The sequence below is a fragment of the Ceratotherium simum genome, chromosome 17 (assembly GCF_057802395.1).
Source record: "Ceratotherium simum simum isolate JZ-2026a chromosome 17, ASM5780239v1, whole genome shotgun sequence".
NCBI classification, from domain to species: Eukaryota; Metazoa; Chordata; class Mammalia; order Perissodactyla; family Rhinocerotidae; genus Ceratotherium; species Ceratotherium simum.
In genome coordinates, this window is record NC_141916.1 from 58026147 (window position 1) to 58050117 (window position 23971).

General features: G+C 42.4%; 1 protein-coding gene across 1 annotated transcript in view; it reads right to left on the reverse strand.

Annotated features, from left to right (window-relative positions):
• The window catches only part of SLC6A13 (solute carrier family 6 member 13), a 37467-nt gene that overhangs the window by 12150 nt on the left and 1346 nt on the right, over window positions 1-23971 (reverse strand). Inside the window, exons 2-6 of the mRNA XM_004438769.3 lie at window positions 9731-9865; window positions 7451-7591; window positions 3615-3699; window positions 2814-2946; window positions 1788-1922 (exon numbers count right to left, since the gene is read on the reverse strand). Of these exons, the coding sequence (XP_004438826.1) occupies window positions 1788-1922; window positions 2814-2946; window positions 3615-3699; window positions 7451-7591; window positions 9731-9865 (629 nt within the window). The remainder of the gene's footprint in view (window positions 1-1787; window positions 1923-2813; window positions 2947-3614; window positions 3700-7450; window positions 7592-9730; window positions 9866-23971) is intronic.

Sequence of the window (23971 nt, forward strand, 5' to 3'; positions counted from 1 at the left end):
CCTACCTGCCTGGCCCCCTGCCTGATCATGTCCCCTCCTTCCCAGCCTGAACCCCAAACAAAGGCAGGCTTGGTAGTTCAGCCCCTGGTTCACACCTCTGCTGCTCCAGAACCACAATGGCTCCCTCTTGCACAGGGGATCCAAGCCAAACTCCACACCTGGCCTTCAAAGCCTTCCCTCAAGCCTGCTACCCCCACAACCTCCTGCTTGCTACCTATTCTCCATTACAACCCTTTGGTTGCAGATAAGTCAAAGGGCTCAGAAAATAAAAATATGCTTTGTCTGGCCTCCACTGACTTGCTGTGTGACCTTGGACCTCGGCTGCTCATCTGTGCAACGAGGAGTTTGCATTAGATGATCTCTGGGGTCCTTCTAGCTTCAAAAGCTATGGTTCTCCAGTTTGGCTCCAGAGCCTGACTACAGCCCCTGTGCCCCACGTGGAGATGATGCAGCAGCAACCCGTATCTCTAGTATGTCTAAGAAATGGGAGAGGGGAAGGATAAACTCACATCCCATCAGAAGATCATTGAGAAATACCAAGGACCAAGGCTACTTGACTGCATGGGGAAGTTTCTGAATAGGAGTGGTCTGGCCTCTGGGAGCCACGGCAGCCCCAGTAAAACTCAGGATGGAAGAACTCATAACTCTGCCAGGGGTGGCTGGGAGACGAGAACAATTCAACTTCTGGATCACCCCAAATTCTGCACAAGGGGGAGTCATTGCCTCTGTGCGAACTGAGTCCCCCTGCCTCAGAGGGCACTGTGGAAGTGTGTGTCACACCCTTTTCTCTTGCTCCCTCTCAGCAATTTCAGCAAATGTGCTGGTGCCTTACTATTGAAAATGTTTGAAAAGCCATACAATTGTTTGTCTTCACTGTGCCGAGAGCCTCCCGCCCGAAGTCTCCTCATGGCCCCTTTCATAGACACAGAGAGCCTCCTCCAGCACCCAAGGGGAGGATCTCTACATTGTACACACACTCCCCAGGGAGGGCGACCTCTGTGCCAGGGAGGCAGAGGCAGGGCACGTAGCTGGGTAACACATTTTAGGGGCTCTGGGGTGGAGCTTACCCACGCTCCCCTCCGGCCCTCCACACCTCCTGGCTTTGCCAGCTTTCAAAATGGCTGCCAAACAGGAGAAGATAAGAAACCCATCAGAGGCAATGGCTTCTTATTTCAGGCCCTGCTTTACAAACCCCTCCAGTCAGCAAGCAGCACCGCCCCTCCCTGCACAGGGCCATCGAGAAGCTGGCTGTAGCAGATGGAGTGTGGACTGTGAAGGAAGGGCCAGAGGGGAGGGAAGAGGCAGTGACCTCTGGACAACCGACAGGAAACTCAACACCAGCCCAGCCAGTGCCGGGAGGGGCTGGGAAACTGGGGCCTAGGAATGGGCCACGTGGCCAGAGGGAGGGAACCAGAGGGGGCTGGTGGAGGGTCAAGAAATAGAGGAAGCTCCGTGTGAAATGAGCTTGCCAAGAAAAAAAATGCAAAAACCGGCTGGGCAGATGTGGGGAAAGGGGTTCAGCATGTGAGTAAAGGCTGTTAGTGACATATTGTGGCCCCTGAGAAATATTACTAGGGCCTCAGGGCCTCCTGGCAGGATTCTCTGGCAGCTGTGAACCAAGGAGAGAGACCGCAAACAGCTGCTAACAGATGTCTGGAGACCCACACACAGACCACAGACACCTTAGGGTCGGGCCAGGAGCAGGGACGCCTGAGCTGAGCACGAGGAAGGCCTGTAGCTTGAGCACCTTCAGGGCCTCGTGATTCCCCGCATCTGTGGCTTCTTACCTGGGGATCCCACAGACGCGTGAGGTCTGGGTACAGGTAAAACTGAATCCCTTGAATTGCCCCAGGCAGTGTCACCCCTCGAATTAACAGGACCACCAGCATGAGGTAAGGGAATGTGGCTGTGAAGTACACCACCTGGCCAAGGGGCAGATGACAGACAAAGAACTTGTGAGTTAGGAAGGAGGGGGCTGGAGACCCAGCAGCAGAGGCAGGAGGCAGGAGCTCCCCACCTATGGAAGAGGTCAAGGGAGTTCCTCTTCTGCTCCCTCCCTCTCACCCCACAGTTGTTGAGTTTCATCTCCCCTCTGCCATAAGCCACAACCTCCCCTCTCCCTTCCTCCCTCCAGCTGAAAGCACTCGCCCTCCCCCTGACACATACCCAGTAAATATTTGTTGACTGACTGAATGAACTTGGGCATTCTCCCAACAAATGTGCTTGGAATTATGGTAAGGGTTGTCAGGTATGAAAAGATCTGTAACACATGATCTCTGTCCTCACAGAGCTTACAAGCTTAGCACAACCAGGCAGCCAGATTAGGAAGAAAGCCTTGTCAGAGGCCTCCAGGGCAAGAATCCGGAAGAAATCAGAATGCCCTCTAATGCCTCATACACTCTAGGGCAAAGAGTCCCCCAAAATTCTTGGGTTGGTTGAGAATCATTTTGAAATTAACAGTCTTAATGGAATTCTTTTTCCAAAGAACTATTGTATGAAATAGGGAGCCATGAGCTGTGTTCAATTTGCAATGTGCCCACACATGTGGTATATTTCCAAGATCAAATTCCTCTGGAAGTGTCCTTCCTGCCTTTCTCTCTCTCACTCTTCCATTTAATTCCCAAACACAGAAGGACATGGGATTGAATCTAGGAGAGGCACAGAATCAAGGAAAGGCGTCACATAAAATCTTTGCTGGGTCGTTCCCTCCCATCCCTGACTAGGCTACAACTTAGGGAACTCCTAAGTGACTGAGCCCCCAGTGAGGCAGGGAGTCCTGGGATGGGAGGGGCCAGGAGCTCTCCAGCACGGACCTTGCCCGTGGACTTGACCCCCTTCCAGATGCAGAAGTAGCAGATGACCCAGGCAAGCAGGAGGCATAAGGCCAGCTCCCAGCGCAGGGCCCCCAGGTGGTGGATGCCATCAGAGATCTTCAGGACCCGCCTCCTGGGGAAAGAAGGTTGAGCCGGGCTCCACTTTTGCTGTCAGCCTCAATTTTGTAGCCCGCGGGTCTTGGGCAGTGGAGCCATGCCTCCAGGGTCTTGTCCAGAAGCTTCTCAGCTCTTTTCACTCAGATCCATGAGGCTCTCCTTTGCCCAGAGATGGGGGTAGATATAAAAGGAGGCAAATAGAAACTGTTGGAAGTTTGTTCTGGGAAGCTGAGTACCAATTTAACCTAGAGAAGGAGGTGCAAACACATATTTTCTCAACCAGGGTTTTAGGATGTTTTGACATGAGGAATCATGCCCTAGATGAATATCAGTATTTGGGGGAGGGGCAGATAAGAGGCAATGCACAAGCAGCTGAAGAGAGGAGGGCAGTTAGGCGTGTGAACACACGTGCACATGCACTATGTACATGCGGGCGGGCACATGGGGAGGAAAGGCAGGCACAGCCTGAGGAGAGTTGCAAAATTCTCATCTCTGAAACAGTTCTGCATTAACCACAAATACAGACACAACAGAAAAAAACCACTTAGGTGAGAGGGCCACCAAAGAAGGAAACGGAAATTCTTCCCCTGCTGTCCACTGAGAGTCATCACTGCATGAACCCATCCCCAGGCCCTTCTTTCAAACACACAGCCCACAGTGGGATGGGGAAAGGGCATCACTTACTCCCAGAACTCGATGACAGGAGAGGTGGCATTCTCAGAGGTCACATTCAGGGAGCCATTGTTCTTCTGGAACTCCACACAGTGTTCTACCCATGGGTCCCAGGGAAGGAAGAAAGAGAAGGATCATTAGTCAATACCTGGCATGACTAGAGAGAGTGGAGGGAAATTTTAGGAGAATGGGAAGTAAGGTATCTGAAACGAACTGGGCAGAAGTTGTCTATACAAAATATCCTCAAACACATAATAATCTCAACAAACCCACCTCACCCTCTCCCACACACTTTTACACATGGGTTTATAAATGTTTGGGTACATTTTTTTTTAATAATTTTATTTATTTATTTTCCCCCCAAAGCCCCAGTAGATAGTTGTATGTCATAGGTGCACATCCTTCTAGTTGCTGTATGTGGGACGCGGCCTCAGCATGGCCGGAGAAGTGGTGCATCTGTGCACGCCTGGGATCCGAACCCGGGCCGCCAGCAGCGGAGCACGCGCACTTAACCGCTAAGCCACGGGGCAGGCCCTGGGTACATATTCTTATTAAAGCATGATCACACAGCAACAGGAAAGATGCTCTGCATGCCGTCTGGTTCAAAGTACACAAATATTTCCAGGTAACTGGCCTGTATCAAGTCACAACGTTTGAGGAAGTGATGTAACAGAGTGGCTAAGAGCAGAGGTACAAGGTCCGAAAGCTCTGGCTTGAATCCTGACCCTCTGGTTATTCACTGTGTGGGTCTCTAAGCCTCACTTCTCTCGTCTCTAAAATGTACATAAGAATGTACATTTGTAGGACTGAAAAAGAGATTAAATGAAAATATCTCCGTGAAGTGCTCAATAAGTAGTGGCTCTTGAATTATCCGTATATGACTTTGGTGTTTCACAAAGAGTGTTCACATTCTTTTTTACATTTTATTAGTATAATAGTCCTGGGAAATATTAAGATGGATAGTGTTTTTCCCATTGTACACACAAGAAAGTAAATCTTCTTAGAAATGGTCTGTCCTAGCTTATAAGTGACTGAGGGCTAGAATCCAATTCAGCAAATTGTGTATGTTCAACCTTCAAAATATCTAGAATCTGAACTTTCTCATAATCGCCTCTACCACCACCCTGGTGCAGGTCACCATCATCTCATGGCTCCCTAACTGGCCTCCATTTCTACTCTTGCCTCCCTAGTCAAATCTCCATACAGTGGTGCGAGTGATTTTGTTAAAATTTAAGTCACTTCACATCATGCCCCAGTTCAAAACCCTCCAATGGGTTTCCTATCCCACTCAGAGGAAAAAAGCCCAAACACCTATAGCCACCTGCAAGGCCTTATTCAATCTACCCCCATCCCCTTTGACCCCGTCTCCCACTGCTCCCCCACTCATCTCCAGCTCCTCCAACCCTGCTGTTCCCTGGATGCGATAGGCACAGTGCCTTCGCACTTGATGTTTGCCCCCTGCTGTCTCAATGGCTCACTGCCCCCCAGCCTTCAGAGTGTTACTCAAGTGTCTTCTTCTCAGTAAGGCCTTCCCTGATGACCCTATTTAAAATATACCCCACACCCCTAAAATTACCAATCCCTCCTCCCTATTTTGTTTTTCTCCACAGCACTTCTAACATGATACATTTTACTTGTTTATCTTGTTTATGTTCTCTTGCCACTAGAATGAAAACTCCATGAGGGCACAGGGATCTTCGTGTTGTGTTATTTTTTTTTTTTTTTTGGTGAGGAAGATCAGCCCTGAGCTAACATCCATACCAATCCTCCTTTTTTTTTTGCTGAGGAAGACAGGCCCTGAGCTAATATCCGTGCATATCTTCCTCCACTTTATGTGGGACGCCACCACAGCATGGCCCAATAAGCAGTGCATCAGTGCGCGCCTGGGATCCGAACCTGGGCCACCAGCAGCGCAGCGCAGCGCATGCACTTATCCGCTACGCCACGGGCCTGGCCCCAGGATCTTCGTTTTTGTACGTGACCATTTCCCCAGTCCTTAGAACAGAGCCTGGCATTTACTAGGAGCTCAATAAATATCTCTTGAATGATTGAATGCCAGTTGAGTGCTCTTTTCTCTAAACCATATCACTTTCCTTGAAGCTTCAGCACATCCAGAAAAGCGTTGTTTCATCTTGACAGGACAGGACAGGATGTCCTATACTATTCAAGATGCTAGGCTCTGAGGAAAACCAGACTCACTAGGAGAAATGTCAAAAATGTCAAGAAGGAAAAGACTTGGGTATTGAATTTGCCTCAGAATTGTCTCAGAGACCCCCCAGGCAACCCAAAGGCAGACAGGCCTCATAACGCCCTGAAGCAAAAGACCCAGACCTCCAAAAATTCACAAAATCTTTACAAGAGGAACTCCACTGAGATCTGGATAAAATCACCATCTGACGAGCTGGTTGTCAAGGATGATTTCAGTGCACATAGATGAAAGGAAGGAGGGAAAAATATACGAAGAAAATATTAGAATAAAACAGACATTTAAAGCCTGACTCATTCGACCACCATTCCTGAACCCTCATGACGTAGCTGCAGGGTGCTGGCACAAAGGCTGCCGAGATGGACACATCTTCTGCCCTCGAGAGCTTACTCGTCCACGGGAAAACCAGACCAACAAACAGAAAGCAAGCGAGGTGAACGGCACGGCAGGGCCAGGGCTCAGTGCCGGTACCACCAGATACACAAGAGAAGAACCTAATGAATTTGGGGTGTCAAGGGAGGTACCCCCAAGATTTGACTTTTCACTTGAAAAAATGGCAGAATAAAGTGGTGGCAGAGACTGGCAAGGGAATGCCTGGAAAGGGAGCATAAAGTTTGAGGGCAAGAGGGGCCTTGAATAGCATGTTCAACATTGCAAAAACATGCTTCCTTAGCAAGCGAAGAGTTCCAACTCCAGTTCAGAACTGAGTAACCTGTCTGAACAAAAAAAAATTAATCATGGCACTGGTAGGGGCTCACTGACAGGCACTGAGAGGTATTTGGACACTGAGAGCAAGATGTAGTGCTGAGGATCCAAACAAGACAGTGTCCAATATGCTTTTCATCTCTGCCGTCCAATAGGGTAGCCATTAGCCACCTGTGGCTTTCTATATTTAAATTAATTAAAAGTAAATAAAAATTTAAAAATTCAATTTCTCACACACACCTGCCACATTTCAAGTGCTCAGTTGCACTTGTAGCTAGTGGCTATCATATCGGATAGTACAGAGAACATTTTCATCATCACAGAAGATTCTTTCAGGCAGCACTACCCCAGGTATTTTTAACTTTTTGTTACTTTCAATTCATTAGACTCAGTAGTTCTATGACCATAGGTAGCTCTTGTAGTCTTATAAGAAAATCACATGTAGTCTTATAAATACAGGAGAAAATTAATTGCTGTTATAAATTATATTGATGACATACAAAACAGCTTATGCCCTGGTTAAATCCAAATGAAGTGTGAGTTGGAAAGACCTAAAAAAGTATCAGAAAGAAGACATGAGAAACAAATAAATGAATAAACAATATGTATATATCAAACAAACCACATTTCAAATCAAAATAAATAAATGGCTAAACTACAAAAAAAGAAGTAAATTCTACTCACATAATACATGAATTCATAATACATTAATTGAATACATGAATTTCGTTTTTAAAAGTCTGTGACCTTTTGCCTGTGATGCTGGTGAAATCTCGCTCTTATCTTTGATATACGATCTCCATGATCTACTTGGCAGATTTTCTAGTGAGTCCCAAGTTAAGGCTGGGGATTGGGTCCCCAGGATACAGGGACAATCCCATGCCTGGCGAATGCAGCAGAGCAGCAGAAGGAGATGGACTCTCTGGAGATGACCTACCCGTGTTCCACTCGTGGTGGCAGCTTCCCCAAGGGAGCTGGGTGGTGAGGCTGCTGAAGAGGTAGAAGAGGGCCCAGGCCAGGACGACGATGTAGTAGATGTTGAGGAGGACGACGATGATCTGGGAGGAGTAGCCGATGCCTGAGGATGAAAACGACAGAACTGGGCTAGGGACAGAGAATGGATTTCTCACACACTACCCATCCCTGTGTAGGAGACGGTTTGCATGCACTGTCAGTGTCCTAAAGCAAGAAGTGCTGGGGCCTCGGCTCCTGGCTCCCGCCCCTCCCTCCCCAGCAGCCAGGAGTGTGCTGCGGCCCCAACAGCCCTTCTCAGGCCCAGAGGGGACTTTCCTCCCTGCTTCTGCTGCACTACCCGGCTTCCTGCGCACTTTCATCTTTATTGGTTCTGAAAGGTCACTGATTCAAAGTTATTTTTAAAATATATAAGACTAACTTCAAGATTCCAATAGTTAATATTCCCTGGGATTAGTCTGATATGTTTCTGAAATATAAAAACATATGTTAAGAGCAGGAACAGACAATTCACATATGAGAAAACACAAATAGAGCCTCCCTAATAATTGCAAGTGTGCAAAATGAAACAATGAGGTACCATTCTGTGTCTACAGCCCTAGTGAAATTTTTTACAAATAGTCTAACTCAGTGATTTCCAAACTTGTCTGCATATCAGAATTACCTGGAGATATTTTAAAAATTCTAAAGCCCAGACCAGACCCCAGATCAATTAAATCATAATCTCTGGGGCTGGGGTACAGGCCTCAGGATGTTTTGAAGGTCTCCGGGTGATTCCAATGTGCAGACAATTTTCCCCCTTGTTAAAGATATGGGGGAAAGATGCTTACTCATGTCTAGTGACATGTAAGACAGTATAACACTTCCATAGGGCAATTTAATAAGCCAGATCAAGAGATATCAAGTTGATTGTCCATTTGATCCTAATCCTGGGAATTTATCCTAAAGAAATAATTCCCAAAAAGGGGGGAAAAGCTATCTCAACAAATATACATGATAGCATAATATAACAATTTTATAAGTAATTGAAAATAAGCAAAAAGCCCCAAACAGGGAACTGTTAAGTAAATTATGACATATCTACTTGACAGAAGTTCATGCAATCATTAAATGATTGTTGTGTAGAAAATGGAAAATAATACTAACTGAAAACAGAGACACCATCTGTATATATTCCATATAATAGATATGTAAACTCTATAGACAGAGAAAGAAAGAATGAAACAAAACCCCCCAAACTGGAAACAACCCAAATGTTCTTCAGTGGGTGAATGATTAAATAAACTGTGGTATGTCCACACCATGGAATAGTACTCAGCAATAAGAAGGAATGAGCTACTGATACATGAACAAGCTGGATGGATCTCAAAGGCATCATGCTGAGTGAAAAAGCTAGTCTCAAAAGGTTATATACCGAATGTTTCCATTTATATAACATTCTCAAAATGACAAAATTATAGTGATAGAGAACAAATTAGTGGTTGCCAGAGGTTAGGGTTAGGGAGGGGAGGGTATGACTATAAAGGGGCAGTATGACAGAGATCTTTGTGGTGATGGAACAGTTCTGTATCTTGATTGTGATGACGGTTACACAAATCTACACACGTGATAAAATTACACAGAATTATACATACACATTCACATGAGTGTCCATGCACACTGGTGAAATCTGAATAAGGTCTGTGGATAGTACCAATGTCATTTCCAGGTTTTGATATTGTTCTATAGTTATGTAAGATGTTACCATTGGGGAAAACTGGGTGAAGGGTACACGTGACCTCCCTGTACTGTTTTTGCAACTTTCTGTGAATATATAATTATTTCAAAATAGAAACTTAAAGAAAATCCTATAGAGGGAGAAATTTTGAAATAAAACATTCTAAATTTTAAACAGCTATTGTGTCAAGATAGTAGAATTATTAACGATATTTTTTCTCATTTAAAATTCTATTTTAAAATGTTTTGTAATTGATTAAATATTTTGAAATATTTTGAAAAATGCAAAATCATTGTTACCTTTTTTAAATATATAGCTAAAATAGCTTTGCACTCTAAAGCCATCCATCCTCATCCCCCTCTTCTCCTCCATTCTCTGATGGATGGTGATTAGCTCACACTGGAGGGTTTAACATAAAGACACAAGGTCTTATCTCAATTAGCACTGCAGCTAAGCCACCCAGTCTTTCCAAATAAAGTTTATAACCACTAGTGCAGATACCCTGGAATCAGGTACAGAGCTACTCACCCTCAAAGATGGGGCAGATCTTCCTCCAGGCTGTGATGCTTCCCTGGCTAGTGTACTGGCCCAGCGCTGTCTCCAAGAGGAAGACAGGAATGCCACAGGTAAAGAGGAAGATGAGGTAGGGGATGAAAAAGGCACCTGTGGGTGGGAAACAGGCTGTCTATTACCTGGCACTAGCCTCCTCATGGTCCACATTCATCTCCTCCCATTACCACCCCATACAGCCAGTCAGAATCCCAGGGGTGGAGGACATGTAAAACTGCAGGGTACATCTGTCTAGATGTCTGGAACCATAGCAGAGATCAAGAGTCACCAAGTTACCTAGGATCTAACCAGTTCCTTTTTTCACTCTAAAGCTTCAATCTATACCCACCAAGATTTGCTCCCCATTGAACATTAATTACTGCCTAAATAACACATAACTGTAGCAACAGCAAGGAGCTCATTGAATAATGGATAGCCAGGAGCATTAACACAGCCCACAGATTATAATTCTTTTCAAAGAAATGATTGCTTTTAATGTTAGATAGGGACTTTTAGTAGGCTGAAATCAGATTTCCTTTTAGTAATCCTTTCTGCTTCTGTTTTCACAATCATTGGCTGAGACAAGTCTACTGATGTCAGAAATGCTGGCGTTTTCTCCACCACAGACCTCTATCTGCTGGCAAAGTATACAAGGGAGTTCACAGAATACTGGAGAGGAGAGAACTACACAGAGAGGGAGATCCAAATATTGGCAGAGGGTCTCCTTCTAGCTTTCAACTGAGTACTGGTCAGCACATATGTGTGAGGAAACCACCCAGGGTCAGAGAAAGGACTATTCAAAAAGATTGAGAGTAACGGTGCTCACACAGGGCTGGGAAGAGTGCCCGTTCCCACCAGCCAGACTGAATAATCTCAGGATTCACAGAGCATTGGGAAGAGAAGGCATTTCCTCAGTAGTGGGGAATAATTAGCCCTAGATTGAGCACAACTCTGGTTCTGCCTAACAAATCTTAAAAGCAAAACCCAAAAGGATCAAATAACTTCACTGGTCCCAGAAAAAAGCTCAAGAATATTTACAGAAATACAAAAATACTGAGTAACCATTAAGGCAATTAATGGTCTGGCATCCAATTAAAAATTACCAGGAAAACAAAGAAGCAAAAAAATATTACTCATAATGAGTAGATAAATCAATCAATTGAACCCAACTCATAACTTACACAGATGTTAGAATAAAGAGATAAGGACATTAAAATAGTTATTAGAAGTGTATTCCTATGTTCAAAAAGCTAAACAGAGACATGAAAGATATTGAAAAAGACCCAAATCAAACTTCTAGAGATGAAAACCACAATGTGTGAGATACACTGGATGGGACTGATGGTAGATTAATAGCAGAAGAAAAGAGTAGTGATCTTGAACCATAGAAGTTAAAACTATCCAAAATAAAACAAAAAGAGAAAAGAGAATTAAAAAAAAAAACAGGTTTCAGTGAGCTGTGGGACAATTTCAGCCTAATATAACTATAAGTGGAGTCCCTGAAGGAGATAAAAGAGGGAGAAGGGCCAGAAAAAAATTTGAAGAAATAATGGCTAAAATTTTTTCAAATTTGATAAAAACTATAAATCCACAGATCCAAGAAACTCAATGAGCCCTAAGAAAAGAAACATAAAGAACACTAGAACAAGACACATCATAATCAAATTATTTAAACCAGTGATTAAAAGTTTTTAAGAGGAAATATTAAAAGCAACTAGAGGAAAAGACACATATATATCAAGGAACAATGATAGGATGACATCAAATTTCTCATTGGAAACAACGCAAGTGAGAAGACAGTGATAGGGTACCACATTGTTAAAGTATTGAGGGGGAAAAGAGTCAAGCTAGAATTCTATACCCAATAATACTGTTCAAAAATGAAAAAGAAATAAATGCTTCTTAAGACATGCAAAACCTAAAAGAATCCATTACCAGCAGACCTGCACTACAAGAAATGCTAAAGAAAGTCCTTCAGGCAGAGGGAAATGATGACGCCAGAGAGAAATATGAATCTACATAAAGGAATGAAGAACATTAGAAATGGTAACTACATACATAGGTAAACATATAAGAATCTTTTCTTATTCAAATCTCTTTGAAAGATAATTGACTGGTTAAACAAAAATAATAACAATATAATGTGGAGTTTATAACATATGAAAAATAAAATGTATAAGAACAGGAGCACAAATGTTGGGAGGAGAGAAATTGAAGTGTGTTATTGTAAGGTTCTTACACGTAAAGTGATACAACGTCACTTGAAGGCAAACCGTGATAAGTTAAAGATGTATGCCACAAAACCTAAAACAATCGCTAAACTAATACAACAAAGAGTTATGGCTAATAAGCCAACAAAGAAGAAAGCCAACAATGGAATAATAAAAAATATCCAATTAATCTAAACAAAGGCAGAAGGAAAGGAAAAGAGGAACAAAGAACTGAAAGGACAAATAGAAAACAAATAGTAAGATGACAGATTTAAACTTAATCCTATGGATAACTGCATTAAATGTAAATAGTCTAAACATCCCAAATAAAAGGTAGAGATAGTCAGACTGGTTTAAAAAAAAATTACAAGACTCAGCTATATGTTACATAAAAGAAATGCACTTTAAATATCAAGACATGAATAGGTTAAAAGTAAAAGGAGGGGAAAAGATATGCCATGCTAATACTAATTGAAAGAAAGCTGGAGTGTTTATCTTAATATCACACAATGTAGATTTCAGAGGAAAAAATATTACCAGAGGTAAAGAAGGTCATTGCATAAAGATAAAGAAGCTGATTCATCAACAGGACATAACAATCCTAAATGCACGTGCACCTAATAGCAGAGCTTCAAAATATGAAGCAAAAATGATAGGACTGCAGGGGAAAATAGATAAATTTCTAACTAAAGTCAAAGATTTCAGTAGCCCTCTCTCAATAATTGATAGAACAAGTAGACTAAAATCAGTAAGGATATAAAGTACTTAAAAACCACATCAACCAACTTGACCTACTTGACATTTATACAACACTCTATCAAACAACAGCAGAATATACATGATTTTCAAGTGCACATGGAATATTTGCCAAGATAGATCTATTCTGGGCCACAAAACAAATCTCAATAAGTTTCAAAGCATTCAAGTCATACAAAGTATGTTCTCTGACTAAATTAGGAATCAATAAAAGAAATACACTCAGAAAAGCCTCAAATATTTAGAAATCAGGTAATACTTCTAAATAACCCATGTGTCAAAGAAGTAATCAAAAGGGAAATTAAAAAGTATTTTGAATTGAGTGAAAGGAAAGCACAACATTTCAAAATCTGTAGGATACTGCTAAAGCAATACTTAGGGGGAGATTTTTAGCACCAAACACCTATTATTATAAAAGAAGAAAAGTCTCAAATCAATGACTTCAGCTTCTACCTTAAGAAAGAAGAAAATGAAAACATCAAGGGACGAATGGATAAAGAAGCTGTGGTATATATACACAATGGAATACTACTCAGCCATAAGAAACGACGAAATCCAGCCATTTGTGACAACATGGATGGACATTGAGGGTATAATGCAAAGTGAAATAAGTCAGAGGGAGAAGGTCAAATACAGTATGATTTCCTTCATTAACTAGTAGATAGTGACAACAATGGACGGATACATAGGGACAGAGATTGGATTGGTGGTTGCCAGAGGGGAGGGGGGGAGGGAGGAGGGTGAAAGGGATAATTCAGTGCATGTGTGTGGTGATGGGTTGTAATTAGTATTTTGGTGGTGAACATGATGTGGTCCATGCAGAAATAGAAGTACAATGATGTACACCTGAAATTTTTACAATGTTATAAACCAATGTTACTGCAATAAACAAAAAATTAAAAAAAAAAAAAACAAATTAAACCCCAAGTAAGTCAAAGGAAATAAAAAAATCAAAGTGGAAATCAATGAAATAGAAATCAGGAAAACAATAGAGAAAATCAATGAAACCAAAGCTGGTTCTTTGAGATAATCAATCACACTAATAAACTTGTAGGAGATACAAATTACTTGTATGACAAATGAGGGCAGTATCATCAGTACAGATTCTATAGATATTAAAAGGATACTAAGAAAATATATAAACAACTTTGTGTCAATAAATGCAACAATTTAGGTAAAATAGACAATTTCCTTGAAAAATACAAACTACCAAGGCTCATTCGAGAAGAGACAGATAATCTGAATAGCCCTATTTCTATCAAAGAAATTTTTTTTGTTGTTAAAAACCTTCCCACAAAGAAAACTCCAGGCCCAAATGACTTCCCTGGTGAATTCTCCATTTAAGGAAGAAATAACACCAATACTACACAAACTGTTCCTGAAAATTTAAGAGGAAGGAATGCTTCCCAACTCATTCTATAAAGCCAGAATTACCCTAATAACAAAGGCAAACAAAGACATTACAAGAAAAGAAAACAAGAGGCCAATATCTTTCATGAACATAGATGCAAAATTCCGAAACAAAATTTTAAACAAAATCCAACAATATATAAAAAGGATAATACAGTACGTAGTGGGGGTTATCCCAGGAAAACAAGGTCGTTTTAACATTTAAAAAAATCAATCAATGTAATTTATTATATTAATAAATTTAAAAAGAAAGACCATATGATCATTTCAATAATTGCAGAAAAAGTATTTGACCAAATCTAACAGCCATTTCTGATAAAAACTCTCAGCAAATGATGAATAGAAGGAAACTTCCTCAACCTGATAAAGGACATCTACAAAAAACCTACAGATAACATCATACTTAATGGTGAAAGACTGCTTAATCCCTAAGATCGAGATCAAGACAAGGGTGTCTGTTCTTACAACTTCTATTCAACGTTGTTTCTATCAACACTGATTCTAACCAAGGCAATAAGGCAAGAAAAGGAATTAAAAGTTATTCCAATTGGGAAAGAAGAAATAAAACTGCTTTTATTCACACATGATATGACAGTCTACATAGAAAATTCTTTGGAATCTATAATAGTCAAACTCACAGAAGCAGAGAGTTGCATGGTGGTTACTAGGGGCTGAGGAAAGGGAAATGGGGAGGTGTTGGTCAAGGCGTACAAAGTTTCAGTTATGCAAAACGGGGAAGTCCTAGAGATCTACTGTACACCACAGTGCTTATAGTTAACAATATTGTATTGTTTTCTTAAAAATTTGCTAAGAAGGGGGACGGCCCAGTGGGGTAGTGGTGAAGTTCTCATGCTCTGCTTCGGTGGCCCGGGGTTCGTGGGTCTGGATCCTGGGCACGGACATATACCATTCATCAAGCCATGCTGTGGTGGCTCCTATATACAAAATGGAGGAAGATGGGCACAAATGTTAGCTCAGAGCTAATCTTCCTCTGCAAAAAGGGGAGGAACGGCAATGGATGTTAGCTCAGAGCCAGTCTTCCTCACAAAAAAAAAATTGGCTAAGAAGGACAATCTTATGTTAAATGTTCTTATCACCAAAAAATTAAAATAAAAAAGAGGGCAGAAAGAAACTTTTGGAGGTGATGGACATGTTTATGGCATTGATTGTGGTGATGGTTTCACAAGTGTATATTTACCTCCAAACTCATCAAGTTGTACACATTAAATATATACAGCTTTTTGTATGTCAATCATATTTTACTAAAGTGTTTTTAAAAAGAAAAGAAAATGGCCGGCCCCGTGGCTTAGCAGTTAAGTGCACGCGCTCCGCTGCTGGCGGCCCAGGTTCGGATCCCGGGCGCACACCAACGCACCGCTTCTCCGGCCATGCTGAGGCTGCGTCCCACATACAGCAACTAGAAGGCTGTGCAACTCTGACATACAACTATCTACTGGGGCTTTGGGGGAAAAAAATAAAAAAAATAAAATAAAATGTTTGAAAAAGAAAAGAAAAGAAAATCCTTTGGAATGTACCAAAGAGCTACCAGAACCAATAAGTTTGTTTAGCAAGATTGCAGGATACAAGATCAGCGTACAAAAACCAATTTTATTTCTATATACTAGCAACAAACAATCATAAATTACGATTTAAGAAATAATACCCTTCACAATAGCATCAAAAAATATGAAATACTTAGGAATAAATCTGATGAAAGATATGTACGCTCACAACTGCAAAACATTGCTGAGAGAAATTAAAGAAAACTAAATAAATGGTGAGGTATAGCATGTCCATGGGTCAGAAGACTCAATATTATTAAGATGGCAATTCTTCCCAAATTAATCTGCACATTCACAGCAGTCACAATCAAAATTCCAGCAGCCTTTTTTGTAGAAATTGACAAACTGATTCTAAAATACATATGAAAATGCAAAGGACCTAAAGTAGCCAAACAACTTTGAAAAAGAACTAATTTTTAGGCTTAACTCTCCCTTATTTTTATATTATCATAAAGCCAAAGTTACTAAGACAACATGATTTTGGTGTCAAAATAAACAAATAGAACAGAATAGAGTCCAGCAACAGGCACATACATTTATTGACAACCGATTTTCCACAAAAGTATAAAGGCAATTCATCAGAGAAAAGATAGTCTTTTCAATAAATGATACTGGAACAAGGGGGGATACCCATATACACGAAAAAATGAACTTCAGTCCATACCTTCATTATATACAAAAATTAACCCAAAATGGATCATAGACCTAAATGTAAAACCTAAAACTACAAAACTGCTACAAGGAAATATATGAGACCTTGGGCTAAGCAAAGATTTCTTTCATGTGACACAAAAAGCATGATTCATAAAAGAATAAATTGATAAACTGGACTTTATCAAAATTTAAAACTCCTGCTCTTCAAAAGAACTCTGCTAAGAAAAGGAAAAATTTAAGACAGAATGAGAAAAAAATATTTGCAAAATGCATATTTGATAAAGGACTTGTATCCAGAATTTATAAAGAAGCCTCAAAATTCAGTAGTAAGAAAATAAACAACCCATTTTTTTAAATGGTCAAATGATTTGAACAGGTTTTCACTAAAGAAGATATATGGGTTGCCAATAAACACATGAACAGATGCTCAACATCATTAGTCATTAGGGAAATATAAATTAAAATGACACTGAGATTATATTACACACCAATTAGAAAAGTTAAAGTTAAAAAGACTGACCAAGTATTGGTGAGGATGTGGAAAAACTGGCACTCGCATACACTGCTGGCAGGAATGTAAAATGGTACACCATTTTGGCAAAGTGTTTGGCGGTTTCTTAAAAAGTTAATATTTTTTATTTATTTATTTTTCCCCCAAAGCCCCAGTAGATAGTTGTATGTCATAGCTGCACATCCTTCTAGTTGCTGTATGGTGGACGCGGCCGTGCTGAGGCCGGATAAGCGGTGCGTCGGTGCACGCCCAGGATCCGAACCGGGGCTGCCAGCAGCGGAGCGCGCGCCCCCAACCGCTAAGCCACGGGGCCGGCCCTTCTTAAAAAGTTAAAAGTGCACCTATGATGTAAACCAGTCATTCCACTCCCAGAGGACTCAAGGGAAATGAAAGCATATGTTTATACAAAGACTCGTACGCAAAGGTTCTTAGTGGTTTTATCTACAATAGCTAAAACCTAGAAGCAACCCAAATATCCATCAAGGGAACAGATACACAAATTGTAGTATATCTACATAATGGACTACTACTCAGCAATAACAAGGAATGAACTACTGATGCACGAAAAATACAGATGAATCTCAAAATAATTATGCTGAGCGAAAGAAACTAGATAAAGAAAGTACACACTGCATGATTCCATTTATATAAAATTCTAAGAAATGCAAACTAACGTATAGTGACAGAAAACAGGCATGAGAACAACCTAAGTGTTGGTCAACAGGTCCGTGGATAAAGAAAATGTCACACACAAGGAAATATTATTCAGTCATAAAAAAAGAAGGAAATCCTGCCATTTGAGACAACATAGGAAAACCCTGAGGGCATATGCTAAGTGAAATAAGTCAGAGAAAGACAAATACTGTATGATCTCACTTATATGTAGAATCTAAAAAAGCCAAACTCATGAAAATAGAGAGCAGAATGGTGGTTGCCAGAGGCTGGGGGGTGGGAGAAATGGGGAGATGTTGGTCAAAGGGTATAAACTTCCAGCTATAAGATGAATAAGCTCTGGGGATCTAATGTACAGCATGGCGACTATAGTGAACTATACTGTATTATATACTTGAAAGTTAAGAGAGTAGATCTTAAATATTATCACCACACACACACAAAATGGTAATTATGTGAGGGAATGGAGGTGTTAACCAACCTTATTGTGGTAATCATTTCATAATATATGCGTGTATTAAATCATCCCGTTGTACAGTTTAAACTTACATATACTATATGTCAATAATATATCAATAAAGCTGGAAAATATATATATATTTCAGAAAAACAGGTCTGTGGTTGCATTGGGATCAGGTAGCAGAGGTCAGAGTGGAAGAAAGGGACAGGAGGAAATTTTGGGAAGTTACGAATATGTTCATTATCTTGATTGTGGCAATGGTTCCAAGGGTGTGTGTATATATATATATATATATATATATATATATATATATGTCAAAATTTATCAAATTGTACACTTTAAATATGTGCTATTTATTGTAGGTCAATTATACCTTAATAAAACTGTCTCAAACAAAAGTTAACGGGGAATAGAGTTGTCTAGTTCTTCACCCTCCAAATCTCTGGCATGTAGTCCACACGTCCATAAGTCAGGAACTGAGGGAAATGCTTGATGACCACAAGGGCAAAGAAATAAAGATTGTAAACCATTCAGACTAATAAGCACATAAATCAATCCAAGACTTGTTGGGCAGGAGGGGAAAATTAGAGAAGAGAGAATCTTGTAGCTGATATGAACAGTCACTGTTGAGAGTTGGAAACGCTGCAGAAAGAGAGAGAGAGAGAGAAAAGAAGGAAAGAGAGAAGATACAAAGAGAGGGAGAGGACAGAAAGAGAGAGGATAGAAAGAGAGAGAGGAGAGTTTTCAGTCCAGGTCAAGTCTCTACTTCACATCTGTATGCTACCTGCTCTTTCTCAATAAACCAAGCCAATGTTTAACTGCAATGGGTCCTATGGTCAACTCTGCTCCCCTCCTCCTCTGCCTCTTTGAGCCCTGGGCAGCATGCCACAAGGGACAAGGCCCATACCTGCCAGGCAAAGACACTGGCCTAAAAGTGGGGAAGTTGTGAGGGGCAGAATGGAGCCCAAGAAGGACCCAAGTGCAGACTAGGGAGTCCTGTAGGGCTCTCTGCCTCTTTCCCCACCCAAGCCCCTGGCACCACCATTAAAAATGGAGTTAGTCCTGGAGATGAAGGATGGAGTTCACAGTTACCGGCTCCCTCGTGTCCCCCATGTTGGTCTCCTTCCCAAAATTCTAAAATGTCCTGGCATTTTCCCCTATGGGATGGGAGAGACCACACACCCATACTAGAAGGAATCATTCTGTGGTGTCACCTATAATGTTCCAGGTGACATTTTTTAAAACACAAACTTATGATAGTCCACACGGGCAACACAGCAGTGAGCATACATGAAGAGTTATATGCTCTAATCAACACTAATCTGACCAATACTGGGCATTGAATAATTAACTAAAAACAGTAACAAATGGTCATGCACTAGTAAAATAACTATTACTCTTATATGAAGAAAAGTGTTCCTGGTTTCTCTTCGTCCTTTAGTATCTACAAATAGCATCAAAGTGAACAGTCTTCCCTGATGCCAGGTGCCATTTACCCCGTTTATGTTGGTGTCCTGTACCCTCTCAGTCTACAGTCTAGAGCTGTTTGCTGTGCTGCTGCCCTTCCCCCACAGTCCTTCCCCTCTAAGATCCCTATTCCTGAGAGGTCCAGCTGTGCCACACTCTGTTGTAGTCTCACACGGGGTCTCCAGTCCCAGGTATTCTGGGTGTCGAGGAACTCGGTCTGTCAGCAGCCAGGGTCCAGGGAGCTGGAGAGGGTCCAGCTGGAAGCCCATGTTCTGAAGCACCCAGGATCTGGCTGTTTGGAGACTGAAGATCAGGGGAGGAGGGCTTGGAAGGGGGCAAGGAAGAAGGGAGCATCAGTCCTCACACAAGGTGGTCTCCAGCTGCTGTTCCATGACTAGCAAAAACCACAGATTCTCCGCATAGGTGACCTCTGGCCCTGGTTTTCAACAACCTGGATTTAGAAATCAAGTATAAGATGATTGGCAGATGATCTGTTTTTGTCTGGGCTGAGATTGGCAGGCAAGTCATTTCAATTCCCTCCTGGCAGAGTTGAATCCTATTGCCAAAACTCTCTCCCACCACCCTCCCCCACATCATGCCCCTTGAGTTATCCAGAGTCTCCTCATCCACATGGCTAGAGCTTTAGCTGGACAGGCCCTGGTGGAAGACCATGTTTGCTCTTCCCTCCTGCGAGTTGAGGGTGGAGAGCTGGGAAAATGGCTCAAATGTGCAGCTTTTTCGGCAACTTCACCAGTCGTGAGACCCGTCCCTAACATTGCTGGACACACTGGGCACTATCACTACTATGCAGCACTCATATTGGCTTATTTCCCCCCAAGAGGGAGAAGACAGACAGAGGAGATGAATTTCACCCTCTCCTGAGTTTTGCCCATGTAACCCAGATTTCCTATTTCCAATTCTTCCCTCCCCCATTATCTTAAACCTACTGCAACCAGCCTCTGCCCCACACTCCACTGTAACTGCTCTTACACCAATGCTGCTAAATCCAACAATCAATTCTTATTCCTCATATTTCTTAACATATTCAGCAGAATTTGATGTAGTTAGCTCTCCCTCCTCCCTGATATCATTGCTTTACTTGCCTTCCAAACACTCCATTCTCTTGGTTTTCACCCTACTTTACTGGTTTCTCCTCTTTTATTTTGCTGGTTCCTCCTCTTCTCCCAGATCTTTTAAGGTCCTTGCTCTCTTTTCTTATACCATCAAAATCTAATGACTTTCAAACTTATATCTCCAGTCCAGATCTCTCTCACAAACTCTAGACTCACATATGCTACTGCCTAGTTGACATCTCTACTAGGATATCTGATAGATGTCTCAATTCAACATTCCCAGAACTCAACTCCTTATTTTCCTCTTAAAACCTGCTCCTCTCGTGGCCTTCTACATCTCAGTAAACGGCAACTCTTTCCTTCTAGTTGCTCAAGCTAAAATCCTTGGATTGCTTAGACCAGGTCGTAGCAGTGGAGGTGATGAGAAGTTATATTCTGCATATCTCATGTGGGGTCTCCAGTCCCAGATATTCTGGGTGTGGAGGAAATCAGCCTGTTGGCAGCCAGGGTCCAGGGAGCTGGAGAGGGTCCAGCTGAAGGCCGATGTTGTAAAGCACCCAGGATCTGGGTATTTGGGTAGAGCCAACATTTATGAGAGAAAGAAGGGAATCAAGGATGACTCCAAGATTTTTAGCCTTGTAACTGGTCTGCTTCTGCCCTTACTCCTCTACAATCAGTTTTCAACATAAGAGCCAAAGAGATTATTTTAGAATGTAAGATCATGCCACTCCTGCTCAAACCCTGCCGTGACTCCCCACATCACTAGAGTAAAAGCCAAAGTCTTACAGTAGCTGACAAGGACCCACAGGATCTGCCACTCCCACCCTATTTACTCCTCTGACTTCACCTTCCACTTACTCCCCTCCTGATGGCTCCTCTAACAAGCCAGTCAGCTTCTTGTTTCAAGACCATTAAACATTTTGTTTCCTCTGCCTGGAGCACTTTCACTGTCAGTTTCTACATGGCCAACATCCTCACTCGCCGCCAGCCTTTGTTCAAATGTTCTCAATGTGACCACCCCACTCCTACTCCTGATCCCCTTTACCCAGCTCTATTCAGTCTTCTTCCATAGCACTCATTAACTTCTGATATACTATATAATTTTCTTATTTACTATGTTTATTGTTTATTGTCTGTCTCCCTTCTCTAGAATGTAAGGCCCAAAAGGACAGGGAATTGGTCTGTTTTGTTTATAGGTGTATCCCAGCTGCTTACAATAATTCCTGGCACACGGTAGGCCCTCAGTATGTAATAGATGTTGAATGACGCAGTCAGGATCAAGGTTTGGTTGGCCATGTGCTGGGGCAACTGACTGAGACTGGAGACTCTAGAAAGCCATCAGGATGAGGCAGGTGCTTGTGGTGGACTGGCCACAGGTCCTAGACAGCAGGGAGGGTATTTACCCAGGGGATGATTGAGGTGGCATCCCTCCCATCCATCTCCCTAAAAAGCCTACTGGTTGCTTCTGATTTTAGATTGGCTTCTTTACACCACTTTCTCACTTTCTCTGGTTTTCAACTACAGTGTTTAACTGTTTGCCAGTTTTTCCATCATATTCTTGCCTCAGCCCTTTCCCTGCTCTGAAACTCACTTTAAATTAGATCTTACAAACATAAAAGCTGGAAGGAACTAAAGAAGACATCACTTATGATTTTAGTTTGAAACCAAAATTATGCTTTGGGGACTTTTTCATCCCTGACCTTGCCACTGAACAAATATTAATAATAATAAAGTCCCCAACTTACCCCACCCTCCCGCCCCGCCCCAAGCACAAAAGTGGCTATTTGAAGCTATGAAGTTAGAGAAAGGGCCCAGAAGCAGGCTGATAGCATATATTACCTGAGCATGTAACATGCCAAAGTAGCCCAGCATCCTTCTCCAGAACTTGCTCAGAATATTCCTCTCATCCCCCAGGAGTCCAAGCCCCAATCTGAGAGCCACAGGCTTAAATAAAATCACTAGCCGGGGAGGAAAGGGATCAAACCAATTAAATGGTCTCCATTCTCCTCACCCTCCTTTCCCACATCAGCAGCAAATGGTCCTATCATAGAGAGGCTTCAGTCTATTCTTTGACAAAGAGACAGGAGATGACAAGATGAAGTGTTAGGGCCCATTCTCTGTAGGAACTTGTTTTCCTTGGGAGGTGAGGGGAGTTAAATGTCGACAGAAGGGTTAAACCGCTGGCAACACCAAAAAACAGCAAAATAGGCACGTCTAGGTTTTTCTGATGACCATATCTTTGGTTAGTCCCCCTTACCTTGGCAAAGGAGCCTTTCCATTAATTCACCAGGCGGCCCTGGATGACTCATGCCCTTCAGAGCAAAACTGGACATTAGCCTCCAGCTCCAAAGCCCCTCAGAAACACTTCCCTCCAGCTGCTGTTGTCCATCAAGGAAAAGAGAAGAGAAGTCCTAAGGCCCTGCGCTTGATCAAGGGAAGCAATTATGGGTGGTGGTGTAAGGATTAAATAAAGAGAACTTGACAGGAACCAGGACCCTTAAAAATGTCTCCACTATCAACTGGGATCAGCAATGCTGGAAGGCAGGCTCTATCCATGGAGGAAGAAGCCAAGCACCCACCCTCCTGCCTCCACCTTCCCCCACAAGCACCCATGGGAAAAAGCAAGGGTCATAGATACTCTTTTCTTCCTAGGCCGGCACTTCCACCCAAGACATAGTCACACGTTCCCATGGCTGCACAAACTTACCACAGAGCCCTGAGGCAGAGCTCAGCCCCAAACACTGCCAGACAGGCTCACCTCAGCAGGGTGAGCCCCACGTCCCTCCCTCCTGCTCCTGTCACTGCTCCCTTTACTGCCCCCTCTTCAGCCCAGTGGATTTGCACTAGACCTGGAAATCACTCTCTCCCACCTCTTCGTGCCATTCCTGCTAATTCCCAGGCCAACCTTTACCCAATTCCAGAAAGGCTTGGGGAAAGTGGCTCACCTCTTAATCTTTCTGCCACGTGAGAAGCTAAGCTGGTTACCAGGTTCCAGATCCAGAGCCCCAATGCCCAGCTTAGCCCCAGACTCCTGCTCCTCCCTGGACCAGCCCCATCCCTTCACCCAGTTCTCTGAAGGGAGAAAGCTCAGGCCTAGATTCCTAAACAAGCATGTGGAGTGTCCAAGGCTAGGTCAGAAGTGGGAAGACCTCCCTCTTTCCCTCACAAAGCAGACTGAACAAAGTCCTGTGATTTCAGGCTGCTGGCCAGAAATTCCTAGGGAGAAAGGACGTATCAGCCCATTCCCAACCCTCTGGAAAAATATAAATTAGCTTCCAACCCCAGGGCTAATCCTCAATTGCCACAATACAGAGAATAAGACTCTATGGGCTCAGAGCATGTCTCTACGCTCTCCCCAAGTCCTCCCACCTCTGCTCTGCGTTATATGCTTGCTCTCTCCAAAACCATTGTGAGACTGAGCTTGATGTATTTGGAGGCTCCTACT